Source organism: Arabidopsis lyrata (genome assembly GCF_000004255.2).
Source record: "Arabidopsis lyrata subsp. lyrata unplaced genomic scaffold ARALYscaffold_2, whole genome shotgun sequence".
NCBI classification, from domain to species: domain Eukaryota; kingdom Viridiplantae; phylum Streptophyta; class Magnoliopsida; order Brassicales; family Brassicaceae; genus Arabidopsis; species Arabidopsis lyrata.
Genome location: NW_003302554.1, coordinates 760,050 through 782,471, shown reverse-complemented (window position 1 = coordinate 782,471; position 22,422 = coordinate 760,050). Strand labels below are relative to the sequence as shown.

Here is a 22,422-nt window from a genome sequence, read left to right as displayed (position 1 = left end):
ATTGATCGAATCATGAATTCAGAATTTTTTATGACCATACACGTGGTCAATAATTTTAACGGAATTTAATTTCAATGTCCTAATAATTAAAAATTTAATTCTAATGGAAAAAAATTAAGTTAATTAAATAGTTTGCATATATCTCTCATGCAAAAACCATTTGTTAACGAACAAGTTGTATTTTAGTTACTTTTTGACTGTTTAAAACGTAAAAACGAATTTTAATTACATTTGTGCTTACATTTTCATACTTTGATAATTTTCTTGTGTTTTTTTTTGTTAATTTTATCTAACCAAATCAAACTGATTGGTTGATGGAACATAGCTAAAAAATCCGAAACTACTGAATTATAATCTAACTTAAACACGTATATATATATGTAAGATGTGAATTCAAATAATGGAAATCTATTATTTATGTGCGTATATGTAAAAAGTCAATCTATTTTTATGATGCAAAAAGACAATATATAAGACAATGACAGAAGATCCTACATACATGCATTACGTGAAAGGTAATATTCAAAGTGAATCTGAATTCTTAGACACTTTCAATAAATCGAATATATACAGGTCTCATATATTTACAAGCAAAGCTTAGTAATGGGTTAAAGGAATTAATTTTGATATGAATTTTGGTTGGTTTTATAATTTATGATGGAATCAAAATCATAGAGAGTGGCTCGCGCTGACAAAGTTATTAATGCTAAATTAAATAAACTGGACCCCAAAAAATGGACTGTTCGATCGTTCTTTTTTAATCAACAGTAGACTCTGTTCCATTCAATTAATGCGAGCATCTCTTTCATTTTATTTTTTTCAATATTTTTATTTTATTTCGAATGTGTGAATAATTTATTTGTATTTTCAGTCTCGATAAAACAATACATCATCTGCGCCTTGTTAAATATTACAACGAAAATTTTATTACTTGTACTAGTTAATGGTTAATATGTGTAACAAAATAAAGCGTATATTTAATTAGTTTTTTTTTTTTTTTTGCTAAGAATTAGTTGTTTTTTTTTTGTTTAAGGCATAAAAAGTACTGTCCAGAATTTGTAGTATTTTCGTACATTTTATAGTCAAATTCTATATGCTAAGCAAAAGTCAAAATGATCCTTTTTGAGCGGAGACTATAGGCTACAGAATCTAATGTTTGCGTGTGTTGACAGTGTTCAAATAAAACTTAGATGCATATTTTTTTTAGGATATTAACGAAATAAATAAATCAGCAAAGAAAAACTATTTAGGAAATTATTGAAAACACAGACGTTAAGATTTTTATGAATTTCTAATTTATGATTTAAAAAACTATAAATTTGTTCTATTATTTTGCTAGTGTTTTGCAAGTTTAAGAACAAATATTGATGAATGTGAATATGTGATATCTATATATAAATAGACTATTCATAACACAAAAAAATTCCAAGAAAAGAGTGTTTCTTGGGTCTTGGCCGCTCGGAAACACCGTAACTAAAATATAAACAATGCAATGTTTATCTTAAATATATGACGCATAAACAATGTCTTAATGCATCATTTTTTTTTTTTTTTGTTAAAAGTCTTAATGCATCATAATCATACAATAAATATGTTGCACAAAAAAATAAAAAATTATACAATAAATACATGAAATAAACAATGCCTTACTCCGTTTTTCAACGTACACACACGACAAGTAGTCCTAGTTAGGGGTGATAATATTGGGAGATGCGAAGATTTAATTTAGGACATGCACATAGCTTATGATAATAATGACTCTTGGTTTCTTCTTTATTAATCATCTCAGTTTAAATATCATTTTTTCGTGATTTTGATCAACATAGGTTACATAGCTAGACCCGTTATTAATCCCTTACCTTTAGAAGTCAGGAGAAGAATAAAAGAATACTAAACCCTTCCATTATCTTTAGATCCCAAATTCACTTGTCCTTGATAACCTTATTGTTTGACTCCATATATAATTAACTCGTGTACGCATCTTTAATACAAATAATTTACGAGGTTGCGATTAATTAAAATGAAGGTGCATGGAAAATTAATTACTAGCAATTATTTGAATTATATACAAATGTTCTATGGTATTTCCGAAGATTCGAAAACAATGTAGAATATATATATATATATATATATATATATATATATACTCAATGAACATATATACTAGTAGTATATTGTTTTTAGTTAAACCATGCAAAGTATTTTAGTCAATACTAGAAGCTTGTCTGTCTGTATAGGGTAGCTCCTCGAGGCATAACATTAATTTCATGTCTTTCTTCGTGTTTCACCATTAGGATTTAATTTGTTCTATCTAAAAATAAGTAAATCTTCCTACATAGTATATATTTGACCAGTAACAATATAAACCATTGCTTATGTGGGTGGCAAATTGGTTTGGTTGGATTTGACAAGTGTTATTTCTATGAATGTTTTTTTTGGGTCAAAATTTCAATGAATGATAAATTACACTATGTTAAATTTATACAACAGTTGTGCTAAAACATACCTCCACTAATGAAACATTTGAATTTCATACTTACACTTTATGTTTTGTGCAAAATCATGCTTACGACCTTAATGTCGATTACGTGGCATCCACGTGTGCATCTACGTGGATTTGTAATATACCCTATGTAATCAAACATTTAAAGTATTTTGTTTGTTTTTCGGAGATTTGAGTTAAATTTCAAGTATTTTGCTAGAGTTTGGGCATAATCGGATACATAATACTCAAAAATATATAAATATATCGGGTATTCGGATACTTGTCCAAGTAGTTTTCGTTAACCGTTTATATGTTCGGGTTTTGAGTACAAATATTTTGGATATTTAGATACCCATTCGGGTATCAGATAATATCCAGACCCGAACCGATATCCACAAATAGACATATATAAGACACAATAGGGTAATTTGGTTATATCCATTAACGATCCGAACCAAGTTTTTCGGGTCGGTTCCGGTTTGAGTTTTCGATTTATATTAAATTTAAATTTTTGGTTATTTAGGATATGTTTTAGCACAATAGTATAAAATTCATGTATGAATTTCACATATTGGTTTTGTGGAGGTATGAAAAAACCAATTTCCTTACACCAAAGCCACGTACATGCACACGTGGATTACACGTAGTCAAGATTTAGAGCGTATGCATGATTTAGCACAAAACATAAAATGTAGGTATGAAATTCATATATTTTATTACTAGATGTATGTTTTAGCACAACGATCTAGTTTAGGTATAAATTTAACATAAAACAATTGTGGGGGTATGAAAAAGCCGATTTCCCCTTTCCAAACTATAGAGTGTACTGTTGAATACAAATAAATCAATTAATTGATTTCGACTATACACCATATTTTTAAGGGGTGTTTAGTTTTAAAAATGTAGGACTCATACGCCTTGTCGTGCTTGTTCACATAGCAAATCCATTAAAAATAAAATAGTCAAAACTTAAAAGTTCGAATGAGAAATTAGGTTTTGAGACTTGAGCTGTATAACATATTTTTGCAATTTAATTTGCATACTTGGGAAAACTAAATTGAATAATTTTCTCACTTCACCTGATTGATTAGTTATTCGCCGAATCATATCGAATACAAAATTATGAACTTCTTCAAATATTGTTATCATGTTAAATTTGGCAACGAAAAAAATACTAATTTACTTATTTTAATTCGATAGCCAAGAAAATTGTGGACTTAAGTCTAAAGACCCATAATTTATTAGTTACGGAAAAAAGATAGAAAACATATCATTGACTAGATTTTATCCCGCGGTACACCGCGGATCGATTTTTTATAACTAAAAAATTATTTAACAAAATTTTAAGTTGTATTTGTTTTGTTAATATTGTTTATTTTGTTTAGTGTTTCTGATTTTATAATTAAATTTTGATTTTTAATTCTAAGATTTCATCCAAAGTATATTGTTTAATATTAATATCGATCTAAACCCGTTACACCATATAACCCCGTTCCGTAAAATTAAACATCATTTGTTATTTTTTTTTGAATAATATTTTTATCTACTACGGGTCTCAGGTTCATGCGGATAAGCCCGTAGAGAGTTGCGGGTTTGCGTGTCGACCCGCCAAAAGAGAAGCTATCTTTTGAAACCCTTTGTTGTATTTAGAGGTTTTGAGAAAATATCCCTAAAAAATAATTTTCATTATATGAAAAAAAAAAAAGAAGTAGAAGAAATTGTAGTATCAAGTATCAACATTCCCGATTTTTACATCATTCGTTACTATTAATTTTTTTTTTTTGCAGATAAAAATCAGAAGTTAACTAAGTCGAGATTTTTAAAAAGATTGTGTAGAGATTTTTGGTAAATTGTTGAAAACTTATTTGATTTCAAAATCTTTACTTCATGAAAGATTTTGTAGAGACTTTTGCTAAATATATGAGAAATGAATTTCATTTAAAAATCTTTACTTAATAAAACAAATCTAAATAATTAATGCTAATGGCATGCCATTGTAAATACTTCTCAACTTCAGGATTTATTTGCTAATTGTGATCCAAAAATGTATATATAGATAGAAAAAATATCTTTCTTTAACAAAAATAAATTTCCAAAAAGAGAGTGGTGCTTGGAACATCGTATTCAAGAGCGTTAGAGCAGCAGTGGCATAAGCAGGTGGGTGTGAGTCTTGGGGTGTAGGTATTAAAAAAACAAAAAAATTGTCTCTTTTTTCACATCCGGGTGTAAATTTACACTCGGGTGTAACACTTTTTCTCTCTATCTCCCTTTTTCTTTCTCTTTCTCTTTTCTCTTTTGCTTTAAATTATAATACTAAAAAAATACTTACACCCACACAAACACATTTGTCACTGCTGATGGTCTTAATAGACACACTACTTTTGTTTTTTTACCACTTATTATATATATATATATATATATTTTAAATTCCTCGTAAAATTCAGTGTTTTGTGATAATATACAGTGTACACACACCTAAATAAGTATCCATAAAGAGATTCGGACACCGTCCTTTTTCTCTCGACTCAAAGCTCAATCCAACCACAACAAATAGTAACTTCAAAGTCACAAATATTTAATCTTTTTTCCCATTATAGAAGTTTTAAAAAATAAATATATATTCTGGGTTTTGTTGTCTTCTTCTTCCTCAGGAAACCAAACCAATGTCATGTAAAAATCACTAACTCATGACTAGTCATAACCTTTAAATCACTTCTGCTTTAATTTTTTTCTGTTTGTCTTCTGATTTATTCAAAGACAACAAAGTTTTGTTGTTGACAAAATATCTGATCTTTGTTTGTTACATGGGGATGAAGAAACAATGGCAACCGGAGAAAACAGAACGGTGCCGGAAAATCTAAAGAAACAGCTCGCAGTTTCAGTTCGAAACATTCAATGGAGTTATGGAATCTTCTGGTCTGTCTCTGCTTCTCAACCAGGGTACAATCTCCAAATCTTTATCCTTAAACTTAACTTTTCTTGAAAATAAACTTTTTTCTTTGAGACATTCTTGATTTTAATCCAAAACTCAGATAAAACTTTATCCTTGCTTCAAGATTTCGATTTTTGTTCTGTTTTCTCGATTAATCCAATTTTTCTTGCTTATTTTTGTTTTCTCCGAACGAAGAGTGTTGGAGTGGGGAGATGGATATTACAATGGAGACATTAAGACAAGGAAGACGATTCAAGCAGCAGAAGTCAAAGTTGACCAGTTAGGTCTTGAGAGAAGTGAGCAGCTTAGAGAGCTTTATGAATCTCTCTCCCTCGCTGAATCTTCAACTTCCGGTGGCTCTCAGGTCACTAGACGAGCTTTCGCTGCCGCACTGTCACCGGAGGACCTCACCGACACCGAGTGGTATTACTTAGTATGCATGTCTTTCGTCTTCAACATTGGTGAAGGGTAATTCCGTCTTTTCCTTGTAATCCATCTCTAATACAGTATACTCCTTTCATTTCACATTTAAAACACGTAAACTTATCTTTAAATATAAAAATATTTTTCAAGAATATAGTTTTATGTTATTTTATTTATAGTTCAATTATTAGAAGTTGTGAAATATATCAAATTCCAAAGATCAATTTTTTTTATGAGGAAGGTATGTTTTATTTTGTCTCACAAAAAAAAGACAAGAACACCCTTTATTAGCTTGTCTCCTTCAATTCTCGTCTTCCATGTGAGCTTCTTCAGAATCCGACATGAACGAGTTTATTTTTGTTAAAGACGAGTTTAATTATTAACAATGTAATTATCCTTTTTACAGGCTAAAGTTTTATGTTTGTGGTGTTTTGAAGTATATATATATATTTTTAAAAATTTTGGAAATAAGTTTCTACTTCATTTACATGATACAGTTGCTATTCATAACTTTTTAAGAAAAGTCGTACAAAAATGTTGTTCTTCCATTAAGATAAAGATTTGAGATAAAAACATAAAGGGTATTTCCGTCTTTTTGGTAGAATCCCAGGAGGAGCATTATCCAACGGAGAACCAATATGGCTTTGTAACGCTGAAACCGCCGATAGCAAAGTCTTCACTCGTTCTCTTCTAGCTAAAGTAAGTTTTTGCAAATGGAAACGCTAAAGTAAGTCAAGAACGCTATAACTTAAAACGCTCCTTTTTTTTTTCCGTTTGGCGTTTTGCTCTTTAAAGAGTGCTTCGCTTCAAACAGTGGTTTGCTTCCCGTTTCTTGGAGGAGTCCTTGAGATCGGCACAACCGAACATGTAAGCCTATGTCTTCTAGAATTGCCCCAACACTATGAAAATATTCTTAAAAGTACCCAAAAACTTTTGTTACTCATTGTTTTTTGTTCTTTTAGATTAAAGAGGACTTGAACGTGATACAATCCGTGAAGACGTTGTTCCTTGAAGCTACTCCTTATACTACAATATCGACAAGATCAGACTATCAAGAAATTTTTGATCCTTTAAGCGACGATAAATACACTCCGGTGTTTAGAACCGAAGCTTTTCCGACAACTTCTACTAGCGGGTTTGAGCAAGAACCAGAGGATCATGATTCGTTCATCAACGATGGTGGTGCGTCTCAGGTACAAAGCTGGCACTTTGTTGGTGAAGAACTCAGTAACTGCATTCACCAATCGTTAAACTCTAGCGATTGCGTTTCCCAAACGTTTGTTGGAACAACCGGGCGAGTTGCTTGTGATCCAAGGAAGAGTAGGGTTCAACGGTTAGGTCAGATTCAAGAACAGAGTAACCATGTAAATATGGACGATGATGTTCATTACCAAGGGGTGATCTCGACGATTTTCAAAACAACGCATCAGCTAATACTCGGACCGCAGTTTCAGAACTTCGATAAGCAGTCTAGCTTCACAAGGTGGAAGCGATCATCATCCGTGAAAACGTTGGGAGAGAAATCGCAGAAGATGATAAAGAAGATACTCTTCGAAGTTCCTCTGATGAACAAGAAAGAAGAGTTGTTACCAGACACACCAGAGGAAACCGGGAACCATGCGTTGTCCGAGAAGAAACGCCGCGAGAAATTGAATGAACGGTTCATGACATTGAGATCAATCATTCCTTCAATTAGTAAGGTAACCGATTCTAACAATTCTGTTTCAGTAACGGTTCATGTATACGTCTTGATTATAGAAAGAAACTTTACGTTTTACATGTCAAAATATTATGCTTTGAAGGAACTAAGCTTGATTCTCTTTCTGATTCACAGATTGATAAAGTGTCGATTCTTGATGATACAATTGAGTATCTTCAAGAACTTCAAAAAAGGGTTCAAGAATTGGAATCTTGTAGAGAATCTGCGGATACAGAGACGCGAATGACGACGATGAAGAGGAAGAAACCGGAGGATGAGGAAGAAAGAGCATCGGCGAATTGTATGAACAGCAAGAGGAAGGGGAGTGATGTGAATGTAGGAGAAGATGAACCGAATGATACCGGTTATGCTGGTCTAACCGATAACTTAAGGATCAGTTCATTAGGTAACGAGGTGGTTGTTGAGCTTAGATGTGCTTGGAGAGAAGGAATATTACTTGAGATAATGGATGTGATTAGTGATCTTAACTTGGATTCTCACTCAGTACAATCGTCAACTGGAGACGGTTTACTCTGCTTAACCGTTAACTGCAAGGTACAGTCGTTAATCCAAGCTTAATTTAGATTAATTAACCGGAATATGAGTAAACCGAAATTTGATATATACAGTTTTAATGTTGGTTGCAGCATAAAGGGACAAAAATAGCAACAACAGGAATGATCCAAGAGGCACTTCAAAGGGTTGCATGGATATGTTGAGGTCTCACGGTTTAGATTGACAAAATTAGCTATTTCTCCGGTTTAGTTTTCCAATTTTCGGTACTCAGTGATTCTAACCGAGTTTTGTGATTTTGAAGTTTTGGAAGATCCTTTAGAATTCTTGTAAAATCGAATTCCTTTTGGCTCATAACGTATAAGAAGACAATAAGAAAAAAAACAAATATGAGTTCCTTAGCATACTAATATACTGTGAACTTAAATTATGCAAAATGAGAAACACTCGTAGTAGTAAATAAAAGTTGAACATAAGTAAACTAAAAGTAACATTTGCAAAAGTAAATGTAACGAAATATTTCAAGTTCGACCGAAAACACTAAAGTAAAATCTCTAAAGAGACACTACAGTCCGATTTTAATATACTAAATCTTCAATCTCACTTCAAATATTCTTTAGGTATTTTAAGAAAAGTTATGTAAAATTTTTAAAATATATTTAGAAAAGTTAAAGATAGAATTGGTGGTCAAAAGCTGGTAAAAGTGTTCACAAAATACACTGCCTTATAGAGAAAAGAAGTAATGTCATTTCAAATAATTGCATCTAACGCCACTGAGATCTCACTTCAACATGTGTTACCAATTAAACATTAACTTTTATGTCAAAAAATAAAGGAAGAAAATTGTAAGCACAAGGACTTGGACTATATTTGGATTTCGTTTGGTAGCATCAAAGTAACTCTCTCATTTTAGTAAGAGGTTATCTTTATTGCAAATGAATAATGTGGCGTTAGAAAATTGTGTTGAAAATTTCTTGATTTAGAAGAAACTTAAAAAATTTGTAGTTCTTTAATGAGATTGGTTGGCATGGTAGGTGGCCATTAAGGAGATCCATGAATTGGTGAAGCTGAGGTTTAGAAGATACAAACTAGATTTAAATACCGAATATTGAAAGAAGACTACTTTAAAGTTTAAACCTACTTTTCGTTATCTACATAAAGTTACGAAACCACAGCATGAAATTCAATATGGATCAGTCTCTAGTTCATATCTTCCCTCCCAAATTGCACTTAGAAAAGCCAAAAAGGCAAGAAAAAGATGTACCATAGTGCTATTGAAAAGTAAGGAGAAGAATAGGATTAACATATTGTAGAAATGTACCAACACAACTACTGTATACAAGGCCGGTTATGTAATGATTAACCTAGCTACATCTTGAACGTATAAATTCGGTTATATCATGTATATATTTTTCCAGAACTCAGGGTGATCAAGACCTAACTGATATGACTATTCCCTGGAAATGAATGCTTGTTGCATAGAAACACACCAATTTGATCATCCGGGCTAAAACCCATAAGCAACTGGCCCAAAATGTGTGATACCATTGTCTACCGATTACTCATTTATTTCACCAGAAAACCATTGTCTACTAATAATAATAATGATAAACACCATCACTAATTCACCATCATTGTTTGATGATAATCTATTTTACATGGTAGAAGAATTGCAGACACCCATAAATAAAAGACTCAAATTTATGTTTTTACTTTATTCCCATTCGATCGTTGAAGGAGGCTTTGATGTAATGTCTTGAACCACACGGTTTACTCCTTGAACGCTGTTACAGATTTTCCGGGAAACATCGTCCAAAAACTTGTGCTCAAAATTGAACCTGCGGTTTATTTAAACATCACCAATCTAAGTACCCACAGTCACAATATAAACTTGCGTTTTCATTGAATACTTGTTCTCTCTTAGAATCAATGTACCTCTATTTGTACTCAGATCGGATAACGAGTCTTAAATATTGCAACAAAGCAAGTAAATATTGTTAAGTTTCACTATCCGATCCATTTAACCGGTTTGAGACAACCTAGATACCTAAATACATGACTTTAAACACTCCCAACACCTAAACTAATCCGACCTTAAATCTCAAATACCCAAATACTCAATCCTAAGTACCACATGATAGATCTAAACCTCAATTATTCACATCAACACGGTAATGAGTTACGATCAAAAGAGTACTATAAGCATTGGTATTAAGACAAGTAAGAAGCTTACCAGTCTGCAGTCATTCCATCTTGGCTTGTAACTGCCCGTAGAGCAACCACATGAGAATGTGTTCTCTTGTCACCTTGGACTCCAACTGATCTTACAGGCAAGAACACTGCGAAAGCTTGCCAGATCGAATCATAGAGACCCGCATCTCTGATTGATTGGATGAAAATCTCATCAACCTGAGGAGATGGAAAAAAAACCGGAAAAAAAAAAAGATGAGTTTGGTAAATGAGTAAGTACAAAACCAAAGAATTTATATAGCCGGTTTGAAGTTTTCAAGAGATCACCTGACGAAGAACCTCGAGGGCGTTTCCTTGGGTGACATCGCCCAAAACTCTAACTGCGAGTCCCGGACCAGGGAATGGGTGACGCTTCAAGAATCCTACAGGAACATTCAAGATTCTTCCGAGCTCACGAACCTTTATTGCACAAGAAATCAGAGAAAGATCACATACCAAACACTCGACAGTTGCAGACAAGAAAGATAGTAAAAAGACAATAGTAACACACCTCGTCTTTGAAGAGAAGCTTGAGTGGTTCGATCAGCTTCAATTTCATGTCTTTAGGGAGTCCTCCAACGTTATGATGACTTTTGATGGTGTGAGAATGAGTTCTATCAGTACCAGGGGGAGGGCACGACTCAATCACATCAGGGTACAGAGTCCCTTGAACTAGAAAAGCAGGTTTCTTCCCATGCTTTTTTTCTAACTCTTGGGCAAATTGATCAAAAATGTTGATGAACTCCTTTCCGATTATCTTTCTCTTGGTCTCGGGATCCACAACGCCTTTAAGTTCACTCAAAAACCGCTCGGATGCGTCAACACAAGTAACAGGTAGATGCAAGTCTCTCTCAAAGGTATCCATCACACGTTCTTGCTCCTTATACCTACAAAAGGGACCATTCTCAATTAACGAAAAAACACAATAAAAGTGCACATCACAATGAAAGTCGCTTCTTCTCTAACCTTAATAGCCCGTTATCAACAAAGATACAATGAAGCCTATCTCCAATTGCCTTGTGAACAAGAGTTGCAGCAACAGTAGAGTCCACACCTCCTGACAAGGCGCAAATGACATGTTCGTCAGATGCAACGGTTTGGTTAATCACTTTGATCTCTTCTTCCATCAGATCCTCCATTTTCCAATCGGCAGATACTCCACATACATCAAAGAGGAAGTGCCGAAGTGTCTCCATCCCTTTTGGTGAATGAGTTACCTGCAAAATCAAACAAAAACCATTTCATCATAAGCAAGAAATCAACACTTAACCAGCACATCATTTACCGACATTCACGAGTAATTCTCAAATCAATGGACTAACAAAACATTGATATAGTTATTTCAATCAAATAGAAGTACTAAATCCACTTAAAATCCAATCCAAACAATGATACTATATCAAATTATTCAGTCTCTAGAAGCAAACTAACCAACCATTAAATAGCTATGTCAATAAAATTGAATTCCCGAGTTATATTCAAAAACAGTCTCATATTATTCGCTTATGAGAGAATCACAGAACATGAACTAAATTCTCCCAAGTAGTCTCATCAGATTCATTACGGATACGAATAGCTAGTAAGCCAAAGATCCAGACTTTGTCATCCATAAATTTAAAATCCACTATCCAATCCAAACTACAATACTATATCAGATTCCTCACCCTCTAGGATCACACTAACCAACCATTAAAATAGCTATGTCCAAATTAAGAAATGTCTCACATTTTTCACTTATCAGAGAGTCACAGATTCATTAAGATATGAACAGCTAACATGCCAAAGATCCAGACTTTATCATCCAAAAACACTAAACCCACTAAAACTCCAATCCAAAACTATGATCTTATATCAGATTCTACAAGTTTCAATACCTCAGGATGATACTGCAATCCATAAATCTTCTTCTTCCGATTCTCCAAAGCAGCAACAGCTCCTTGAGCACTCTGAGCCACAACTTCAAACCCTTCAGGAAGCTTAACCGCTTCATCACCATGACTCATCCAAACCATTTGCTTCTCTCCACCACTCCCCGACCCAAAAATCTCCGATTTGCCCTTCACTTCAATCTCCATCTTCCCATACTCTTTACTTTCTCCTTCCACAACAACACCTCCAAGCTTCTGCACAATCAATTGCAAACCATAGCAAATCCCCAAAACATGAACACCGTTCGACTCTGCCCACTCCATGAACCCGTCGGGAAAACTCGGCGCGTCGAGCGCGTGAACAGAGTGAGGTCCACCGGAGAGGATAACGACTCGTGGGTTATAGCTAGTGATTGATTTGAGCGATGAAGTTCCACTGATTACGAGAGAGAAGACGTTGAGAGAACGAATACGGCGAGTTATGAGATGTGTGTACTGGGAGCCGTAATCAAGAATCAAAACCGTATCAGGCTTCATCGTCGGCGTCTCCATGGATAGGGTTTTAGAGCTTGGTGCTTGGTGAAGGAACAAAAGAGATTTAGGGTTTTTCACTGTTTATGGCTAAGAGAGGCTTGGCGGGAAGTGGAGGCTTATAAAAACAGAGCAGAAGCAGCAACTAGGGTTTTATGACTTTTGTCTGAATCACAGAAAACGAGAAAGACGAGATCTTTTGTCATTAATAATTGAGATAATGAAAAAAAGTTCGAATCTTTTTGCCCACAATTTCCGGCCGCTGTTAAAACCCTAAATCCCTAATTCCAATAACAAAATCTCAATTGGTCAAAAGTCAAAACCTTTTCAATGAATCAGAAGCTTTTTACTAGAACCATCCCAAGTTCGAATCAAAAGATCGAATCTTTTTAAATTTAGATAACTAATAATAATGAAGAGAAGATTCTCAAATTTTAAACATTTTTATACAGACAAAAAAAATGTTGGAATATATCCGAAGAAATTCAGATTAATCGACATAATATGCTCCTCTGCATTGTTCTTAGCTCATGAGAGATCTCAAGCACCAATTGTTGCTGAATCTTTTCCACAATATCAGACACAACACCTTCAGATTCACCACCAAAATCCAACCAAAGACATGGCTTTATTATATCAGTTTCAATGATCTGATCCAATGATCTTGTAGGAGAGTCGGAGCAGAGTAAACTCCAGTCAAAATGTCTCATCGTCTCGTGAATCAGATCTTTTTCTCTAAGGGATGATTGTAGATTGACGACTCTCGAGCTCTTCGATGGCGAGAAAGGCCAAAACTTGATGTCTTGACGGTAAATTTCGCGGAGAATCTCGTCGGTGTAATCAAGAACAAGAAGAAGCTGGTCGTTGTGATTACCATGTGAGAATTCATCGAGTAGTGATGTTTCTTCGTTGCACCTTGCCATAAGATTAGTCCAATTCAATCTTGAAGCTTCAAGAACTTTTTTCACAAACTCATGAACGGATTCTTTTTCGACAAGTTCAATGTTGGAATCATCAAAAGATAATCCAATCTTCTCTTCTGCAAGAAAGTAACAGAGTTTTTCGGGTAAATCAAACAGATAACTGTGATCCAAGGATGAAAATAATGAAAGCATTGATTCAGGGGCTTTTACCAAGGTTAGAAATTTTCACATTTCCGGGGATAACGGTTTCGTCTTCCAAATGAATCCTCTCAAGAACAGAGACAGGACTCGGTTGTTCCTGCTCCTGTTTCGGGTCATGAATGTTGCAGTCTTGTCTTTCTAGACTCGAATTCGACTCCTGCAACGGATTAAAGCATAAATAAAACATCCAATCCGGTAGAAACATAGACATCTCTACTCTTTTCTTCAGTACTTACTGCTAATGAGCTCTCGAGGCATCTATCTTTCACGAATCCGTCTTCTACAAGAGTTCTCAGACTTTTGTACTCAGCAGAACCTGATTCAAATCTTAACAGTTTAGTTGCATTGGCTCGACGATGATTTGTTAAAGGTTCTGTATTCTTTTACCTGTACAATTGCCGTCGAGAGACCTTAGATTAGAATTGTATGGATTCGGGTCAAAAACCTCGAAGTTTTTGTCCAAAGACCACAACTTGAAGCTCTCTCTTTTCTTTTCCAGCTTCTGTCTTCTTTCTTTGAGCTTTGTCTGCAAGCTACTCAATTGATAAGGAACCTCATAAACCGGTGAAGAATTTAATCTCTCTTGTTGCCTTTCTACCATGAATCTCCTTGGCAAAACATCGTTCTCGATACTTAGCTTGAAAACATCTGATTCTACCCGTTTTTTGCGCCTAAACACCGGTGACTCCGGGCTTCTATGTCCAAATGTACTTGTAGAAACATCACTTGTTCTAAAAGCAGCAGCCTCGGTTTCTCTACCTTTACCGCTACCTTCAGGTTTGTTTTCTGCGTGATTGCTATCTTTGTTAGATCCAACAACGAGCTTCAACTTCTTGGCCAGATGTTTGAATCTCAAGTATACTTTATCGTCAACCGAGCTTGATAATCTAGGCTTCAAGAGAACAATGTTATCCAAATCATCATCCCTTGATGGAGAGTTATCCCGCGGGTCCTTTACCTTACATCCTTCCAAGTCTTGACCTTTTTTCGAGAATGAATTAGGATCTTGTAAGAGTGTAATGAACAATTCTTTGTTCGAACTTAGAATATCTAACGCCTCCATGAACTGCTTAGACCGATCTTTCCCCTTCTCTTCTGCCTTGGAACAGATAAATGTTTCAGCAGCTTCATTTACACAAGCTTGAAGGTTAATCTCTGCACTCTTCTTACAATCTCTCCCATTCTTCAGATCTATTTGATTATCCTTATCATTTGTCTTCTCAATTTCACTCAAAGAAGATTGCTTTTGCATATCAGGGACATCGCAAGTTTCCTCCTTTAGATTCTTGATCCTTCTTATCTCTCTCTCTAGCAATCCCTGAACAGGTTTAGATTCATACTTCTCAAGTTCTCTTTCAGAACTCAAAGATCTTCTCCTTGTTTTAGGCTTACACGAACTCTCTTCTTCCACAATCCGCTGAACAAATCAAGAGATTCAGTTTCACTCAACAATCTCTACTTAAGCTTAAACCCAAAACTAACAATTTTAAAAACTTACATCATTACACTGACACTTCTCATGAAGCTTCTTAAGCAAATCAAGCTGGCTTTTAGTATAAACATTACCTACAAAAAGAGAAAAAATCAAATTAACACTAAGATCATGTTAAGAAATGATCCAAGAACACTGATTTCAAATACCACTAACCAGCAGAATCTCTGATGAATTTCTTCTTCTCTGAACCAAGTCTCTTATTACCAGATTTGACATGTCCGAAATCGAAGAACTTTATCAGTTTCCAACCACAACCTGACTTATAACTCTCGTAGACAAGAGGGCTTTTAGGGAAAATTGCAGGTCCAGGACTCTTGCTACTTCTTGGTGATCGCTTCTTCTCCATTGATGATCAACAACAAATTCACCAATCATTCAAAACTCTCGTCTCCAATTTAGTAAAATCGTTTCTCAAAGACCTGAAAAAACAAAACAAAAAAAAATCTTATCTTTTTAAAAAATCTTACAAACATAGTAACAGCAACAAAAACAGATAATTCTAATAGTGTCCAAAAATTGCTTCTTTTGGATACAAAACTGTCAATTTTACTTCCTGGGTTACCTTTTTTATCTTCCCATAAACCCAAAACTGAGATTTTCATGAAAAAAAAAAACTTCTTATTCATGAAAAAATAAACTTCCTTTAGCCAAAAAAATGTAATCTTTTTCATAAATAAGTGTGTATATCTTACAATATATAAGAGAGATTTGCTTACCAGAGCTTTTTGGTTGAACTGGGTCAGAAAAAAAATGCAAACTTTTCTTTACAGAGTCTGTCTGTGGAGCCAATCAAGCACTCAGCTTTGTGATGATGGAGGGACTGATAAACATGAAAAGTTAAAAACCATAGATTTTTGTTTCTACATAGATTATAAAGGAAGAAGAAAAGTGACCAACATGATTGAGGTTTGGGTTTTGAAGATCTAAAGAGAAAATTATAGGGACCCTTGTCTCTTCATCTACTCATGTAATTAAAAAAGAAAAGATTTTTATTTGATTTTTAATTTGGGGATTTTTTTTGGCCTTAATGAAAAATTTGTAAGGACAATAAATGAAGATTACTGTTTATTCTTGGAGATGGGTCCTCTCGCCATTAAAGAGGGTTTTAGTTTGGCTTATGGAGAAGAAGAAGAAGAAGATGAAGGAAAGTAACTTGTGGAAAAAAAAAGAAAAGGAAATGATTAGAAGTGAAAATAAAATAATCAAAAGACCAGTAGATTTACTGATTTACACTTTTGATTTTAGATGTTCAGACATTTTTTTGCAGGCGACCAGACATTTATAGTGTACAATTTTGTTTTTATACTGTAATAATTTGAAAATATTTTTTTAAAAATAAAAATAAATAATTAAAGATAGTTTTTTTTCCTTAAGTTTGTAAAATAAATGAGAGAAAATGAGAAAGGAGGAGAGGGACGTGAGAATGAAAGAGACATTGAAATTTGCAGATATAAGACAATGCTTTCAAATAAAGCTTTTATTTCTGTCCTCTTCTTATCTCTAAAAATATATACATATACATTTATATATAGAGTAAAACATAAATATTACCATGGTTTTTATGTGATTTTAAACATTAACTTATCACTGTCAATAAAAGGAGTAGTACCTTTTTGGCCCAAAATTTATTTTATCGAAAAATGTAACCGTTGGAATCAAACTCAAATAATGAAATAAGTAGTACATCTGCTTTTAATGATTATTATTTATTACGTATAATATTTTGCTGTTATAGTCTTTCTTGACATTTACCGATTGGTTCTCGAGTCCTTAAATGAATATTATTGGTCTTATTTTCTGCAGATTAATCTTTATTATAGTTAGTAACGTAAAGAATTGTATTGTTCCATCTACGTCTTAGTACGTGTATACACATGCACATTTAATATGTGTGTGTATATATCAAGAAATTAATATCTGAATAACATATATTTATATAGTAGCCGATCCCAATACGGCATGTTCCTTTTTTCTTTCTATTTTACGTGTTAGATATTTGCTACCGGGTCTGTAATAAATATTACAAATATTCACCATAATTTTAATGAGGTTATGCGAATAAATTTCGTAAAATAATCGGAAATTTACATGTGTTTTTTGTTCTCATATTGATTAGTTAAATAACTAGTTTATTGGTTTTCAAGCTAGCTATTAACATGTGATTTGTCGTAGGCATGGGCATTCGGTTGACCATTCGGTTTCGGTTCGGTTACGTTCGGTTTCGGTTAGTTTGGATATGGTAATATAATAACCATTCGGATATTTTAAGAATTTCGGTTCGGTTCGGTTCGGTTACCTTTCGGTTCGGTTCGGTTTGGATATTTAAATAGGTAACCGTAACTAATCAAACTTTTATCACGTTCGGTTTGGTTCGGGTTTTCACCCAAATTAACCGAAATTTACCGAATATAACCGAAACTAACCAAAATTAACCAAAAAAATACAAAAAGAAAATGCAAAAAAATTAAAATATTAGAAAAAAATTAAAATTTGATTCAATTTTGTAAAAGAGTAGTTAACTTTGATAAATATAACAAACAATATTTGAATATTTTGATTATTTAAAGTATTTGATTGTTTTGATTATAAAAATAATTAATTTTTTGAGGTTATAATTATAGTTTTGGATATTATTTTTGGGTATCTTATAGGTTTTTGGATATTTCGGTTAACCGTTTGGTTATCGGTTCGGTTCGGTTCGGTTTCGGTTAGTTTGGATAGGAGATTTTACAAACCATTCGGTTATTTTAAAAACTTCGGTTCGGATATGGTTCGGTTTTTTTCGGTTCGGTTCGATCGATTATTTGGTTAGCGGTTTTTTTGCCCAGGCCTAGCTTTAACTCTTTTTTTTTGTTTGTTAATTAGTAGTACATATGATTTAAATTGATGAATCAATTCTTTCTGTTTAATTTTCGTCTGTTGCACTTATTCTATATTTACCCAAACCGGAATTGTAGTTCTGTTCATCCCTTTATCACCAGTAACGAATCTAACTCTTTAGTCAATGGGGTTAGTTTCACGTTAACTCTTAAGTCAATATGACTTATTAAAATTTGAGATTGCATTCGTATTATTGTATAGAAATTGGTGGAACATAAATATGATTGTTTGACTTGTAACGGTATACGTGTGGTTGTCCACTTGTCTTATGTTATTAATAATCAAATCCATCCAACTTTTCACCAAAGTTTCTCTCTGCCGTTCAATATAATATATTTATGTCAACTAGGTGAAAATCCCGGCTACGCCCGGGTTAACATTTGACGGTTTAGGTAATTTTGTTTTAAATTCTATTTTTTTTAGTTATTTGGTATAAGTAGAAAAAATTCATGATATTATGTCTTAACATTTTTACCACAAAGTCTATAGGGAGTACTACTTGAATCTAAAACCCATCCTTGAATCTTAAACTCTGGTTTCGATTTTTGTAACAGAATCACGTCCTTCTCATGTAACAGAATCATGTCCTTCTTATGTCAGTATGTTTTAATTTCTTTGCATCTAAATTCACAATGAAGAAGAAACATATTACAATTTCTGTAAGTTAAGACGTCATTACCATTACCACCAAGATTATTGTGGGAACATAAAATAAAAATACAATAGCAAACAAATCAAAATTTTGTTGATGGCCAATCCCCCATTGATTCATAAGTGTTGTAATCAAAAGAAGTGTTATCATGTCTCTGACTCCAAAATGTATGGAGGATACAAAATTTATATTAATTCTTATCTATGCCAAATTGTATGCTTCAAAAATTTGTAAGAAGAAATGACAAACAAAAACAGGCATAACTATATATATGTGCATAAATGGATGAACTTGAAAAGGTCAATCATAATTTCTCTGTGCTCTGTTTTTGCTTCCACTCCCATTATGTCACCACTTCACCACTGAAGCAGAAAAAGGAGAATAATTAAGGGGTCCCATGGAATGTGCACATACACAATATAAAGACCAAATTGAATGGAAGAGTAAGATAACTGATTTTTTAAGTAGGTGGGTAAAGAAAGTAGATTTGAAACACATTATTTTGGATACCTGAGACCTCTGAAGCCTTTAGAAACCTGAAATATACAATACATGGCATGGCATAGATGACCATTTTGTATCTAAACCAAGTCGTAAATATGAGTAAGTTTTATTGTAGAAACTGGAGTCTAGTGTATTGAACCTTTTAATTATAAAGAAAGAAGCACGTAAAATGAAAAACTAAATGGAACAAAGTGAAGTGCCACTAACATCTAGATGATAAACTTGTGTAAATTATTTCTGATGGATCCCACTTTAGTTTTATGAGGTCAGGTGCTTATGATTCTTGAATGTCGAACAAACGCTTGCCATTGCCATTTCCCATCTGCATATATACATGAAACATCAATGCAAGTGAGAAGACGTGTTACATTTTAAGTATGAATCGTAGACAATGTTATAAAGTATACTTGGTGATTAGAGTTTTAGAGAAAACGAACCTACGAGAGTGTACTAGAATTTCAATTGTAGAGAAATTGAATAGCATGTTTTTAAATCATTGAAAAGAACTTACCTATGCGGGAAGCTAACTCTAAAACCATAAAATGAAAAGAATATAACAAATCATGGATGTCAGTCTCCAAACCCAATCTAGTCCTTTTAAAGGGCGTCGTTGAGACCATAACATCATATGTAGCTATATATATATTAGCTGCACCATATTCCAGAAAACCAAATCAAAACTTACGTTTGGATCTTTAAATCAAAGAGAGACACACAGTTAAGGAAAATCTTGGTGGGAATTGTTTGTGATCTGCTTATCGTATCAATCTCGTTCGGATTCATGACCTTCTCGTCGATCATCCCTATTGTAAAACAATATCGCGGTTATGTCGGAAAACTGAGTTTCTGACAGAATTGAAAAATGATGCGTGATTGGAAGGCAATTTCACTATAGAGCGTGTAAAGCTAGAAGATTTTTAGATGATCAAATCTTAATCTAGCGAAAGAGTGGTGAGGTGCTCTGAATTTAATTGATTTATGTGGATTCATGAGAACATGGAAAGTGAAAACCAACGTTACAATCAATTGTGGGAATAGGGATCGACGCTCCTTCCTTCAAACCTAACGTATTATTACCCATTGCTGACATGGCATCACAATTTGATTTTGCGAAGAGTTCTCGTTGAAGAAAATAGAAGGTGAACCACGCGCCCTAGACTTTTGGTAACAAAAAAGAAGATAAACTTGCAGTACTAACTGAAAATTGTTGGCCTAAGCTTGAAGTTACTTGAATAATAAGTTATCTTTGAGAGAGATTAGGAAAAGTACTATTTAGGAGTTATCTAAATATGTAAGTTTTACTTTTGAGAATTGGAAAACTCTTCTCTATATAAGAAGATGCTAAGGTGTAGCATAACTTATGAGTTTTGAGAATAGAGATTGAGTGCTTAGGTTTTGAGTTATTTTCCTAAGTGATTAATAAAGAGAGTTATTCTTTGTTGATCTTTGTGTTCTTAAAGCTTTTGCCAAACTAGATTTGGTATCAGAGCGGTTTTGATTCATTAGTCTTCGAAGATTAAAATCATCAAACAAGATATGAGTGACGTTGATGAGAAAGATGAGTCGATCAAGGTCAACTCTGCCAAGGAGATTGTACCTTCCTCTGTTAAGTGTCCGATGCTAAATGCCGCCAATTACACAGTCTGGGCTATGCGAATGAAGATTGCTCTTAAAGTAAACAAGGTATGGGATACGATAGAAACTGGAAATAAAGATGATGACAAGAACAATATGGCGACTGCTCTGTTATTTCAATCTATCCCAGAAGCTTTGATTCTACAAGTAGGAGAGCATGATACGTCAAAAGGAGTTTGGGATGCAATAAAGGCGAGACACGTTGGTGCGGAGAGAGTCAGAGAAGCTAGGCTGCAAACCTTGATGACTGAGTTTGATAAAATCAAGATGAAAGATGGAGATACGGTGGATGTTTTTGCTGGAAAACTTGCTGAAATCTCATCAAACTCGGCAGCCCTTGGAGAAACCATCGACGAAGCAAAGCTTGTGAAGAAATTCCTCAAATCACTTCCGCGGAAAAGGTATATACACATCGTGGCATCTTTTGAGCAAGTACTCGACCTTAACAAAACAACGTTTGAGGATATTGTGGGTAGATTAAAGGTCTATGAAGAAAGAATTTGTGAAGAAGAAGAAGAGCAAGAGGATAGTGGTAAACTTATGTACGCTAACACAGATTCAAGACAAGAAAGCTATGGAAATAACAGAGGTAGGGGTCAAGGAGGACGAAATTATTGGAGACGAAGAGGCCGTGGACATTTTGGTTCTTTCCAAAATGGATCATACAGACAAGGACGAGAAAGAGACGCAATGATAACTTGTTATCGATGCGACAAACAAGGTCATTACGCATCCAATTGTCCCGATCGGTTACTTAAACTTCAAGAAACTATTGAGAAGAAGGACGATGCCACACAAGAGGCCGATGAGTTAATGATGCATGAAGTGGTTTATCTCAATGAAAACAAGGTCAAACCAAACAGTTTTGAATCCAATCTTGACACTGAGAATGTGTGGTATCTTGATAATGGTGCAAGTAACCATATGAGTGGAAATCGAAGCTTCTTTATGAGTCTTGATGAGACAATTGTGGGAAAAGTAAAATTTGGAGATGACTCCCGTATTGATATAAAGGGCAAAGGATCAGTTAAGTTTGTGTTTCGGGATGGTGAGAAGAAAGTCTTGAAGATTTTGAAGAACGTATACTATATACCGGATTTAAAGTCAAATATTTTAAGCCTTGGTCAAGCCACAGAAGGAGGATGTGAAGTTCGTATGAAAGGAGATCTTTTGATGCTTTATGATCGACTTGGTCAGTTACTAGTCAAAACAGCAAGGTCTCCTAATCGGTTGTACAAAGTAGCGTTGGAAGTTGATGTCGTATTGTGTCTACAAGTGATCTCATCATCGGAATCAAACAAGTGGCATTCACGCTTGGGACATGCTAACTTGGACACAATAAAGACAATGATCAATGAGGATTTAGTGTCTAGTGTACCAAGATTTGTAGTTGAAAAAGAAACATGTGTATCGTGTCTTCTGGGAAAACAAACAAGACAGCCCTTTCCACAA

At 34.0% G+C, this 22,422-nt stretch overlaps 3 protein-coding genes across 4 annotated transcripts; 1 reads left to right on the top strand and 2 right to left on the bottom strand.

The window, feature by feature from the left end:
* The first annotated feature begins 4,931 nt into the window (after positions 1 to 4,931).
* LOC9322461 (transcription factor EGL1) lies at positions 4,932 to 8,436 on the top strand. The gene is made up of 8 exons (XM_021010124.1): positions 4,932 to 5,155; positions 5,302 to 5,425; positions 5,613 to 5,885; positions 6,443 to 6,539; positions 6,636 to 6,707; positions 6,803 to 7,540; positions 7,675 to 8,094; positions 8,187 to 8,436. The coding sequence occupies exons 2-8, from the start codon at positions 5,307 to 5,309 to the stop codon at positions 8,256 to 8,258; spliced, it is 1,791 nt and encodes a 596-aa protein (XP_020865783.1). The 5' UTR covers positions 4,932 to 5,155; positions 5,302 to 5,306; the 3' UTR covers positions 8,259 to 8,436.
* Positions 8,437 to 9,591: 1,155 nt separating this feature from the next.
* LOC9322460 (GMP synthase [glutamine-hydrolyzing]) lies at positions 9,592 to 12,906 on the bottom strand. Its single transcript, XM_002886348.2, has 6 exons — positions 12,156 to 12,906; positions 11,248 to 11,498; positions 10,793 to 11,168; positions 10,570 to 10,701; positions 10,286 to 10,461; positions 9,592 to 9,890 (listed from the first exon to the last, which is right to left on the bottom strand). Exons 1-6 carry the CDS (start codon positions 12,699 to 12,701, stop codon positions 9,767 to 9,769), a joined length of 1,605 nt encoding a protein of 534 aa, XP_002886394.1. The 5' UTR covers positions 12,702 to 12,906; the 3' UTR covers positions 9,592 to 9,766.
* Positions 12,907 to 13,045: 139 nt separating this feature from the next.
* LOC9324009 lies at positions 13,046 to 16,548 on the bottom strand. Of its 2 annotated transcripts, XM_021034608.1 has the most exons (8): positions 16,197 to 16,548; positions 16,016 to 16,119; positions 15,453 to 15,718; positions 15,303 to 15,370; positions 14,192 to 15,221; positions 14,041 to 14,120; positions 13,814 to 13,961; positions 13,046 to 13,719 (listed from the first exon to the last, which is right to left on the bottom strand). In XM_021034608.1, the coding sequence occupies exons 3-8, from the start codon at positions 15,643 to 15,645 to the stop codon at positions 13,166 to 13,168; spliced, it is 2,073 nt and encodes a 690-aa protein (XP_020890267.1). In that variant the 5' UTR covers positions 15,646 to 15,718; positions 16,016 to 16,119; positions 16,197 to 16,548; the 3' UTR covers positions 13,046 to 13,165. The 2 variants fall into 2 exon arrangements, with proteins under 2 accessions (XP_020890267.1, XP_020890268.1); XM_021034609.1 differs by lacking the exons at positions 16,016 to 16,119; positions 16,197 to 16,548 and adding an exon at positions 15,862 to 15,920.
* Between the last annotated feature and the right edge of the window lie 5,874 nt (positions 16,549 to 22,422).

What these genes read in the sequence shown, in the direction of transcription:
- LOC9324009 (XM_021034608.1), bottom strand. Translation starts at nt 15,645, where the DNA reads ATGGAGAAGAAGCGATCACCAAGAAGTAGCAAGAGTCCTGGACCTGCA. An exon ending in AGAAGTGTCAGTGTAATGAT is followed by an intron (nt 15,222 to 15,302) that starts GTAAGTTTTTAA and finishes TGATTTGTTCAG; the next exon opens with CGGATTGTGGAAGAAGAGAG. An exon ending in TGTGAAAATTTCTAACCTTG is followed by an intron (nt 13,720 to 13,813) that starts GTAAAAGCCCCT and finishes ACTTTCTTGCAG; the next exon opens with AAGAGAAGATTGGATTATCT.
- LOC9322461 (XM_021010124.1), top strand. Translation starts at nt 5,307, where the DNA reads ATGGCAACCGGAGAAAACAGAACGGTGCCGGAAAATCTAAAGAAACAG. An exon ending in GTCTTCAACATTGGTGAAGG is followed by an intron (nt 5,886 to 6,442) that starts GTAATTCCGTCT and finishes TCTTTTTGGTAG; the next exon opens with AATCCCAGGAGGAGCATTAT. An exon ending in GCTTAACCGTTAACTGCAAG is followed by an intron (nt 8,095 to 8,186) that starts GTACAGTCGTTA and finishes TGTTGGTTGCAG; the next exon opens with CATAAAGGGACAAAAATAGC.
- LOC9322460 (XM_002886348.2), bottom strand. Translation starts at nt 12,701, where the DNA reads ATGGAGACGCCGACGATGAAGCCTGATACGGTTTTGATTCTTGATTAC. An exon ending in GATTGCAGTATCATCCTGAG is followed by an intron (nt 11,499 to 12,155) that starts GTATTGAAACTT and finishes TTGATTTTGCAG; the next exon opens with GTAACTCATTCACCAAAAGG. An exon ending in GTTGATAACGGGCTATTAAG is followed by an intron (nt 11,169 to 11,247) that starts GTTAGAGAAGAA and finishes TCCCTTTTGTAG; the next exon opens with GTATAAGGAGCAAGAACGTG.